Source organism: Salvia hispanica, chromosome 1, assembly GCF_023119035.1.
Source record: "Salvia hispanica cultivar TCC Black 2014 chromosome 1, UniMelb_Shisp_WGS_1.0, whole genome shotgun sequence".
Classification (NCBI taxonomy): domain Eukaryota; kingdom Viridiplantae; phylum Streptophyta; class Magnoliopsida; order Lamiales; family Lamiaceae; genus Salvia; species Salvia hispanica.
The window spans coordinates 53,118,490-53,128,841 of NC_062965.1; the positions used below are offsets into that span (position 1 = coordinate 53,118,490).

General features: G+C 35.6%; 2 protein-coding genes across 3 annotated transcripts; both read left to right on the top strand.

Moving 5' to 3' along the window:
- Positions 1-3,607: 3,607 nt before the first annotated feature.
- LOC125205164 (protein RGF1 INDUCIBLE TRANSCRIPTION FACTOR 1-like) lies at positions 3,608-4,864 on the top strand. Its single transcript, XM_048103989.1, has 4 exons — positions 3,608-3,740; positions 3,830-3,867; positions 3,951-4,355; positions 4,426-4,864. Exons 2-4 carry the CDS (start codon positions 3,865-3,867, stop codon positions 4,696-4,698), a joined length of 681 nt encoding a protein of 226 aa, XP_047959946.1. The 5' UTR covers positions 3,608-3,740; positions 3,830-3,864; the 3' UTR covers positions 4,699-4,864.
- An 884-nt stretch (positions 4,865-5,748) lies between these two features.
- Positions 5,749-10,352, top strand: LOC125203467. Of its 2 annotated transcripts, none has more exons than XM_048101824.1 (10): positions 5,749-7,177; positions 7,248-7,317; positions 7,468-7,572; positions 8,055-8,348; positions 8,425-8,801; positions 8,875-8,974; positions 9,055-9,108; positions 9,191-9,277; positions 9,356-9,463; positions 9,535-10,352. In XM_048101824.1, the coding sequence occupies exons 1-10, from the start codon at positions 7,131-7,133 to the stop codon at positions 9,829-9,831; spliced, it is 1,539 nt and encodes a 512-aa protein (XP_047957781.1). In that variant the 5' UTR covers positions 5,749-7,130; the 3' UTR covers positions 9,832-10,352. The 2 variants fall into 2 exon arrangements, with proteins under 2 accessions (XP_047957781.1, XP_047957772.1); XM_048101815.1 differs by having other exon boundaries at positions 5,751-7,177; positions 8,049-8,348.

A 10,352-nucleotide genomic window follows, 5' to 3' on the forward strand; every position in this document is an offset into this window, starting at 1 on the left:
CCTCCGTCCACAAAAATTCGTCCCGATTTGATCGGACACGAATTTTAAGAAATGTAATGGAAAGTAAGTTGAAAAAGTTAGTGGATTGTGGGTCCTACTTTTATATATTAGTTTTATAATAAAATGTGAGTAGGAATGAGTTGGTGGAATATGAGGTCCACTATAAAAAATGGTAAAAGTAAAATGAGATAAATTTTGAGGGACGAACGGAAATGAAAAAATGAGACAAATTTTGGTGGACCGAGAGAGATCAAGAGGACTACTATAATTTAATACTCGTATAGAGAATGAAAGTTTGATAGATTTCACTCGATGTCTCTGTCGATTTCAATTAATTAACTAATTGATTGATTTGGCGTGGAGACTTGTGTTTTTGTTAGAGTAGACATTATTTATTGATAAATGAAAAATGAGATAAATTTTGGTGCACCGAGAGAGATCAAGAGGACTGCTATAATTTAATACTCATATAGAGAATGAAAGTTTGATAGATTTCACTCGATGTCTCTGTCGATTTTAATTAATTAACTAATTGATTGATTTGGTGTGGAGACTTGTGTTTTTGTTAAAGTAGACATTATTTATTGATAATCGCCATGTAATACGCCTTGATCTTTGGAGAAATATTTACAACTAGTTGAAACGGAATAGTGCCGTGGCATGCATGTGCTTTAATGATTGATTTATGCAAATAGCTACTACTACTATTATTCAATCTATTTCTTATATTCTTCTTACTTGGATTTACGATAATGATAATAACAATAGTGAATGATGGAGGCACATGCTTATGCCGATACCGTTTACAAATATGATTGCCTTTTCTTTTCTTACTTTTTTCTGTTGAGTAAAAAAGACTAGTGCAGATAGGCAATTCCATTTATTTCGTTAATTTGGAGACATTTATTCACTGGAAAAGTCTATTTAGCTTCCCAAGTTTCAACCATACCATCACAAATCATCAACCTTATTAGAACAATGCTCCATCCGTCCACAAAAAATAAAATACATTTATCATTTTTAATTGTCCATGAAAAATAGAGCACATTAAAAAAAGGAAAGTTTTTAATAACCTCTCTTTCTTACTTTCCCTTCCCTCTTACTAATAATATGGACTCCACATCCCACTAACACTATTTCTCTCTTACTTTTTTTCTCTTCTCTCTAACTTTACCAATTCTACATTAAAACCCGTGACATTCACAAAGTGCCATATTTTTTATGGACGGAGGGAGTAATTGATAAAGTAAGAGAGATAAAAAGAAAGATATTTAAACTTAAAATAGTGTTAGTGTATAGTGGAACACACATTATTAGTACTCCCTCCGTCCCGGATAATTCGGGTCACTTTGACCGGGCACGGGTTTTAAGAATTGTAATGAAAAGTGGGTTGAAAAAGTTAATGGAATGTGGGTCCTACCTTTATATATTAATTTTATAATAAAATGTGAGTAAGAATAAGTTAATAGAATATGGGGTCCAATACAAAAATGGTAAAAGTGAAGTGGGACAAATTATGTGGGACGGACCGAAATGAAAACTGAGACGAATTATCCCGGACGAAGGGAGTAGTGTTTAATGGAGTATAAGTTGTAAATAAGTTGATATATAAGGGTAATAAATCAGGATCACTTTCTAAAAATTGAATGCACATATTTTTATAGGACGTACGAACGAAAATGAAAAGTGCACATATTTTTATGTTTTATGCGACAGATGGAGTATAAAATTGTCGATGACTTGGCAAAACGTCATAACTCTGTACTACCATCTGTTTGGGGGAATAATTTCATACAAACAATATCTAATATGAGAAAAGTCGTCTTTGTAATAAAATTCATTTTAGCAAAAAGAAGGTAATAAACATTTTTCTTATTTATTAAGTATTATTATTATTATAGGCTACAGTTTGTAAAACAGGGTCTATATACAGAACTAGTTAGGCAGAGTGGCAGACTAACTTGTCTCCCAACATATAATGAGCCCAGCTAATTAAATCCCACTTAAATATGGGCCCAATCTCTTTTTTGCTTAGGTGGAAGCCCAAACTAAGTCAGATCAGATTATACACTTGTGCGCTTTAGCAAAAGCTATAAAACCCAAACACACTTACGAAAAAGATCAAATTTACATTGCACTATCATATATTTAATCACTTTAATTGCAAGGAATTTTCTACAATTATATATAAAAATATTTATACTTATATATTTTACAATTTTATCACAATACGAAGATTACTACTTATGGGATATTATAACTGACACACATAAATATTTAAAATAACAAAATATATATGTCCTTCTTAATGGGAATTGAAGTAAAAAGTTAGTGGAATATGGATCCTATTTTTTTATCCATAATGAAAAAATAGTAAAAAGTAAGAATGTCAATAAATTATGGACAAACAAAAAAGAAAATTGATATCAATTTATCGTATAAGATCGTATAAGAAACGAGTAATTGAGACACCTAATATAGGGCTGATTAAAATGAAAACCCCTTACTAACAAGGTAAAAGACTTATAAGCCCTTAATGGTCTCATGGGCAAAATAGTGATAAGACATCTAATTATAATTTATCTAATAAAATGTGATCTTTCCTATATTAGGTGAATAAAAACAAACCCTAATTTTGATGTACTCTCTCCGTCTCACAAAAGATGTCACACTTTTCTTTTTAGTTTGTTCCACAAAAGATGTCACATTTCCATTTTTGGAAAAAGTCTCACATGAATATAAAAATAATATTTTTTCTCTCCATTTAACACACAAAATAAAACCTCCTAAAATCTCGTGCCGTTCCACAAGTGTAATATCTTTTGTGGGACGGAGGGAGTATTACTTTTGCTGTTCACTCTTATTTAAAATTATATAAATAACTATAGTCATTTCTGCATGGTTGTATGCTATTGATCATTAGCCCTGCACGTAGACAAATTTTCCTATGAACTAATTGGCGAACGCGACGCAACCTCTTATTAACACCTAGTACTACCATCAAATAAATAAATTATATCCTCTGTTAATAGTCAAGGGGTGCATCAGTGCATGGTGTAAGAATTCCACCACGTACGTAGAAAGGTTGCCAAGCCGACGGCTCAGATCCGCAGGCGTGAGGGCTGACGCATAGCAATTTCTTTTTTCTTTTTCTAATACTAATTACCATAAAAAAATGTTTCTCATTAATTGTCTATTTATACCATTTTTCTCATTAATGGTTCATTTTCATTTTACAATAAATAGTAAATAAGTCCTAGTATTATAGAGTTAAAATTAGAACTATGTTTCACTAACTACTTCTATTATTTTTCTTTATATTTATTATTAAGGGACTAGGGGAGTATTTACTAGTAGTACTATATAAAAGTTAGAGAGAGAGAGGGAGCAAAGTGAGGACTTGGTGTGCGAATTTTGGCATATATCTGATGTATATGATATATTATGATGTGTGGGCGTGGAATATATCTTGGCCATGTAAATGAGAATCCCCTTTGGCACGTTTGCTTCCCTACATATATTTATCCAAATATTGCATTATCGTAAATAATTAAGGTGTTAAAATAGCGACCGCCTCGTAAATTAAAGAATAAAAATTAGCGTAGCAGTCGTTTTCCTTCTAGTGTTTCCCACCGTCTAAGACTAGTCGTCTTCCCCAATCCCAATCCCCCTTCATATAAACACACAACACACAGAGTCGTCGCAGCTTGGGCTGTAGCCCTCTCCTCCATTATTTACAGGTATAATAAGTAGTCCATAATGTGTGTTTTACACTTGATTCTTCTTGATTTTGAGATGAATTGATTAATGTGTTTATATCGATTCCCAGGAAAGAAAAGATTAATTATTTGAAAGCACGCAATCATGGTATGTAGTATGTTAATATTGTTCTGAATTAGTAGTACTGGATCCTAGGTAGGTGAATTTGAAATTTGAAATTGATGGTGCAGGTGAGCTCGGTGGTGTCGGAATTTGGGCCGGCGTGGCTGAAAGCAATGCTGGGGGGTGAATACTTCATGAACTGCGGGATTCACGCGGATTCAAACAAGAGCGAATGCAACCTATTCTGCTTGGACTGCATGGGAAATGCCTTGTGTTCATACTGTTCCCTCCGCCACAAGGATCACCGCCTTGTCCAAATCCGCCGATCTTCCTACCACAATGTCGTCAGGGTCTCTGAAATCCAGAGGTACATCGACATCTCCTGCATTCAGACATATGTCATTAACAGCGCCAAGATTGTCTTCTTGAACCAACGCCCCCAGCCCAGACCCGGCAAAGGCATCACCTTCACTTGCCAGATCTGCCACCGCGGCCTCCCCGACTCCTTCCGCTTCTGCTCTCTCGGCTGCAAGGTCCTCTACTTACTTATTTCTTCACTTCATTTTTTTTTTACTAATTAAATTATTTATTTAATTAATGTAGATGAATGGAATCAAGAGAGGTGATAGGGAGCTCAGTTTTTCCCTTAAAATCAAACATGGGAGGGAATTGATGTATGATGAAATGGAGTCAGATTATGAAGCTTCCACGCCTAGGAAGATGCACAGGGCTAATTATATGTTGGAGTTTAGTAGCTCAGGGGAGGATGCTGCTGCTGCTGGAGCTGGAAACACCCTCTCTCCCGCGACTCCGCCCTTGTACAATCATACCAACTCCAGCCGTAGAAAGGGCGTTCCGCACCGTGCACCCTTCTAGCTATATATACAAAGGTTTGATCAAATATTGTAAAAATTTATAGGTAGGTGAAAACTAAAATGTGTATACATTTTTACTCTCTAGCTTGTTTTTGTAAATATATACCACAGATCATATGCATACCACAATATTAAAAAAGATTGCCTAAGAATATACTTTTATTTAATTACAGGCGTTAATTTGTTACTCCTACTTTATATTTGAATAAACTTTCCATTTTTGGGAATTCAACAAAAATTAAGACTTAAAACTAAAGCGTTTTAAAAATAATAAAAGATTAATGGATAGTAGTATTATCTTAGTTTAGTAGTAGTATATAAGAACGCTTTTCTTTGTATTTTAAAATTTTGATCATTTTTTAAATTTTCCTCTAGCACGCAATTGCGTAATTGTATATATATATATTTTTTATTGTTTTAGCAATTAGGAACTGTACGAGTGTATCTTTACTTTTATGCCCTTATAAAAAAATATACGTTAATTTATTGTATCATCAATGGAATCAATATCCCAACTTCATGTTCTTGCTAGCTACCATCTCAGTTCACTTGTGGGACCTGAGAAGAAATATTGGGCAACTGAAAACAGGACAGAAGTGACATTAGCTAAGATTAATTGTTGTAGTATTTATGGAAAAGTGGAATAAATAAAAAATCCGTGATAGTAAGGTTATGAAGAGAGCGTTAATTAGATAGGTGAGTGACGTTGATCTTTTGGAAAATGGGTGGTGTAAAATGGTGGTGTCGAAAAGAAGCTTAGGGGACACGTAACACCCCCACTCATCGACGCTGACTCACAAAAATAGCACCACAACTTGTCGTTTTTTTATCTTCTTTTTGGAGAATAATGTTATTATATGTATATAGATGTTACACCACCATTTTCCTTTTATTTTTTCTCCTTGGGATAAAGATGGTTTGCTTCGTTATCAGTAGTAAATAGTAATAGATGGGAGTTTTTAGGAATATATTATTATTCCTAAACAAGTGGACGAGAGAGGCGTGAAGAATCTGGCGAGTATTTGGTTTAGTTGTTAGAGATAACGCTATTTTATCAATGGAGCTTGCTATTTTAAGCTTTAATTTGATATATAGTACTAATATAATACTAGTAAGAAGGAATAGTTGGCATGCAATGTGGGTGCCACACAGTGTTTTAGGCAGACACGACACACTCACTCCGCCGCCTTCCTTTTTGGGCTCTTCTTCTACTGGACTCCACTTCACTCTTTTATTTGACCCAGCAGTTCAGCTACAAATAACCCATTTCAGGCCCAACATATTATATAATTTTGTACTGAAGCTAAGAGGAAATTGTGACCCTTGCTATCATAAAATGATTACTTGATAGGATCCAGTATCAACGAATATTTTGCACGATACTTGTTTGGATATTGTTATTGAGATCCAAAATTTTCAGAAATTGAATTTTCAACACTTTAACTAATGAACTAAGTAGTAGTAATAGCTAATATATTACAGTAATTGCTAGATTTATGACAACAATTAGTGTATTTTAATTGAATTTGTTTGAGGGTAAGCGTAACTGTGTGATCCAAGAAACATGACATCAAGAAGTGAAGATGGAGATGTACTCCTTCCACCCCCGATTAGGAGTTTCAATTTATTATTTCGATCCATGCATGATTAAGTCTCAATTCACTTTTACTGTAAATAGTAAAGACAAAATACTAATGTAGCTTGCTAGTAACTATCGGAAAATGGAATCACCAAACCGTTTAGAATAACCTTTTAAGGGAGAGAGTTGTTGTAAACCATGAGAGTGAAGTTGATGAGCTAGTACCTCCACTACTCAACCTCACTCACCTACTCTATTATTTTGTTACATGGAAGTTGAAGTTCAAAAGATGAGATCAGTACAAGTATTTAGTAATGGTTGTAGTTCACTAACTCAAATATATGAAATAATCAATTCATTTTCTTATTCCTTAGTGTTATATAACTTCCCACGCAGCTTCTGGTACTAATAATCACAACTAATTCAACATCACCCCCTCTCCCCTCCCCTCATTTATTTATATACAGTAATATGTTAATGTTTCTATAGTTGTTGTATTCCTTTCAATGCTATACGGCTGAAGATTCCATTTTTTTGTTTATAAGTCATGTAGTATTGTTTTTTATTTGTTTATTGTTACTAAATCAGTTATCATTAATTGCCTCAGGCTAAGGCCACCCACTCTTATTTTATAGTTATACTACTGCATTCATGATTTTTGGTTTTAGTTTTAGATGATCTTCTCAGAATTTTCATTTGAAGCCACCTACTCTGTGTTCTAGTTCAACCAATTTTGTGTTGCTTTTTCATAATCATTGCTCACTGCATTTAAACTCGTGTGGAGAATTCATTTTTCCGTCGACGTATTGTATCTTGCTTTCTTAACAACCCTTGTCGGTGGCACAGTCATCTCAATGCCGCCGGATTTTCCCTCTCCTCCTCACTCTTCCAGTTTGCAGAGGTATGTTTTTAAAGTATTTATTGGTACTTGATTACAATCAAGAATCAAGCTGATTTTTATTTGGTGATAGATATGGCAGCGAGATGCATAAGGATCATATACTCAATACGTCGCCAAGACCCTCCCACCATCTTCATTCTGTGAGTGATTCTACTCTTATAGTGATGTTTGTTATTGTGAACGAATTAGCTTGAGAAGAACTGCTGTTCCCTGACAAACGTAATGAGTTTAAAATTTATGCACTCTGGATGCCAATCTTATCTAATGAAAGTTTGCTTTGTAAATACAAGGATACTCCTTTGGGGAAAACATCTCTTCACAAGATGTGTAGCAGTAGTGCCTCAGACACCACAAACTTGATTAGTTCTCATTCCCATTACAACACAACATCTAAGGTACCCATATGCTTTAATTTGTGAATTCTACTTTCTAGTTGTACTGTTGAATCAAGCTTTCTTCTCCCTCCGTTCCATAATAAAAGAGTCATTTTGCCATTTTAGTACGTTCCATAGTAATAGAGTCATTTCCCTTTTTGGTAAAAGTCAAACACATTTTTCACACCTACTTTACTCTCTCTTACTTTTTTTTCTCTTCGTCTCTCTACCTTTTTCATTTTCCACTTTATTTTCCCTTTATTAAACGTCTCCATTACTATGGAACGGATGGAGTACAATATTAGAATTGCACTTTTTCTGATTATTGTAGTAAAAATTCTTCACCCATGCAGTGTTTTTAGCTCAAAAAGGAATGACAAGAACCTATATGCAGCAATTCCTTGAATTAGGATGCAAAAATAATCAAGCCTTTATATTGCAGTTCAGTTTTGAAAACTTTCTGTAGACTAATATTTTGGTTGCATGTTGATTGTTAGTTGCAGTCTTCTGCCGAACTGGTGAGAGAGATTGCCACACTTGAAGTTGAAATATTGCGTTTGGAACATCTTCTTCTTTCACTCTACCGGACGGCTTTTCAGCAGCATCTCCCAAGGATCACAGAAGACCACGTGGAAACACCTCGCGGAGGAGGAGCTCAATTAAATCAGCCATCTCAGGAAACAGAATCGAAAATTCCAAAAGATCATCAATGTGAAAGCTCCCCAACAAGTTCTTTAGGTGGACCACCTGATTTGGTCCATGTTTCACTTCAAAAGTCATCATCTGAAACTGGAAGGGTTGATATACCTCACCTATTATCTTTATTAATTTTAATGACACGCCTGTTTATGTTTCAATAATTAAAAATTGCAGGAGAAGCACAGGGCTTACTCTCGGCATCGTAGCCTTGCTGATTACCTTGGAAATTGTCGCACAGATGATGCCCTATCTTGTCCAGCTAGACTATCTGAAGACATCATAAGGTGTATGTCGTCGATTTACTGCAAATTGGCCAACCCCATGGCTACTGAGAAGAGCTGTTCGGTTTCACCTACTTCATCCTTCTGCTCCTCCACCAGAAATTTATCTGGAAGTTGGAGTCCACAATGCAATGATGAAGTTACACAAAGTTGCGATTTAGAGATACTAAAGCAGGAGAATGGACCATATGCTGGTATGGTACAAGTACTCAAGTTATGCCTAGATGATGAAAGTTATAACTATGCTGCTGTAATGCTTCAGAGATTTAGGTACTCACTCCATTATCGTATCGTTAATACACGTGAACACTTGTCTTGAGCAAATCCTTATTCTTCTTTACAGATCTCTTGTAAAGAGTCTTGAGATTGTTGAGCCAATGAAGATGAGACACGAAGAGAAATTGGCGTTTTGGATCAATATTCACAATGCCTTGGTGATGCATGTAAGGCTTTCAATTGTTTATAATGGATGCGGTAAATATAAGTGAATCTGTAATGAGCATTGTTTTGATATTCTCTGCAGGCTTATTTAGCGTATGGAACTCAGCTTCCCTTGAAAAGTAGAATGATTGTGAAAGTAACGTACTAACTCAATATGTTTCCGTTTTTTCATTTAGTCATTTTATGTTGATTGTTTGATTTGGTGATTTAAATCTCAGGCTGCTTATAACATTGGTGGGCACTGCGTTAATGCTTATGACATACAGAGCTCCATTTTAGGAATAAAATCACACTATTCTGCACCGGTAAGCCAAGCCAGGTTTAGTTGTTATGAAATGTAAATGGGGCTGAAATGGTGAGTGATGGTGTGATTGAAAATGCAGTGGCTTCAGAAGTTGAAGGGTGGGAAGAGCAGACATCCTTTAGCTATAGAATACCAGGAACCCCTCGTTCATTTCGCAGTTTCATCGGGGGCGTATTCAGATCCTGCGGTATGCTATGCACAATTCATTTATTTGTTCTGTGATACTGAGAGGCGTTGATGTAACTAAGTGCATTGCAGGTTCGAGTTTATAGAGCAAACAGTATATTTGAGGATCTCAAAGTTGCAAAGGAAGAGTTTATACAAGCCACTGTTTATGTGCACAAGGAAGCAAAGATATATCTGCCTAGAATTCTAGGCTACTACACCAAGGATATGTCGCTTACCATGGCTGCAATCTTGGACGTGGTGAGTGAATGCCTGCCGGAAATTCAGCAGAAATCGATGAGAGCCTGTGTCAAGGGTAGGCCAGAAAAGTATGTGTATTGGTTGGAACAGGCTTCATCATTTCGATATCTAATCCACAAGGAATTATAGCCAATTAAAAACACCAAATCCATTTTCTTTGCGTCTTTGATTCCTTTACTGCATTATGATGTAGTACAAAGTAGAGTTAGGTAGCTAGTCGGTGAAGGTGAGGGATGTATCCTCCCAGTCGGTGGAGGAGGAGAGCAGAGCGGAAAGAGCCAGCAAGACTTCTGAGATGGGGGACCGTACATCCACATTTTGAGCTACACAGCTGCAAGCAAGCTGAGCCATGGAGTAGGCGAGCTCCAAGGGGTAGTCGAGATTGGGATCCATGGATCCCTGCAGCTTGTCCCTCACATTGTGTTCGCTCAACACCCCACCTAGACACATGTTTTAATGCACAATTGATAAAGTAAGAGAAATGTAGAAAAGAAAAATAATTAAAGTATTGTTAGTGGAGCCATCTCGTTAGAGAGAAAAGAGTTTCCAAAATTAGATTGTGCATATTTTTGTGGGACAAACTAAAAGGATAAAGTACACAATCTTGTTGAACGGATGAGATATATAATAGCAAGTTAATTCTGATTTAA

Coding starts and splice junctions, on each gene's coding strand:
- LOC125205164 (XM_048103989.1), top strand. Junction 4,356..4,425: donor TCTGCTCTCTCGGCTGCAAG/GTCCTCTACTTA, acceptor TAATTAATGTAG/ATGAATGGAATCAAGAGAGG.
- LOC125203467 (XM_048101815.1), top strand. CDS start 7,131: ATGCCGCCGGATTTTCCCTCTCCTCCTCACTCTTCCAGTTTGCAGAG. Junction 9,109..9,190: donor AAAGTAGAATGATTGTGAAA/GTAACGTACTAA, acceptor TTTAAATCTCAG/GCTGCTTATAACATTGGTGG. Junction 9,278..9,355: donor AATCACACTATTCTGCACCG/GTAAGCCAAGCC, acceptor TTGAAAATGCAG/TGGCTTCAGAAGTTGAAGGG.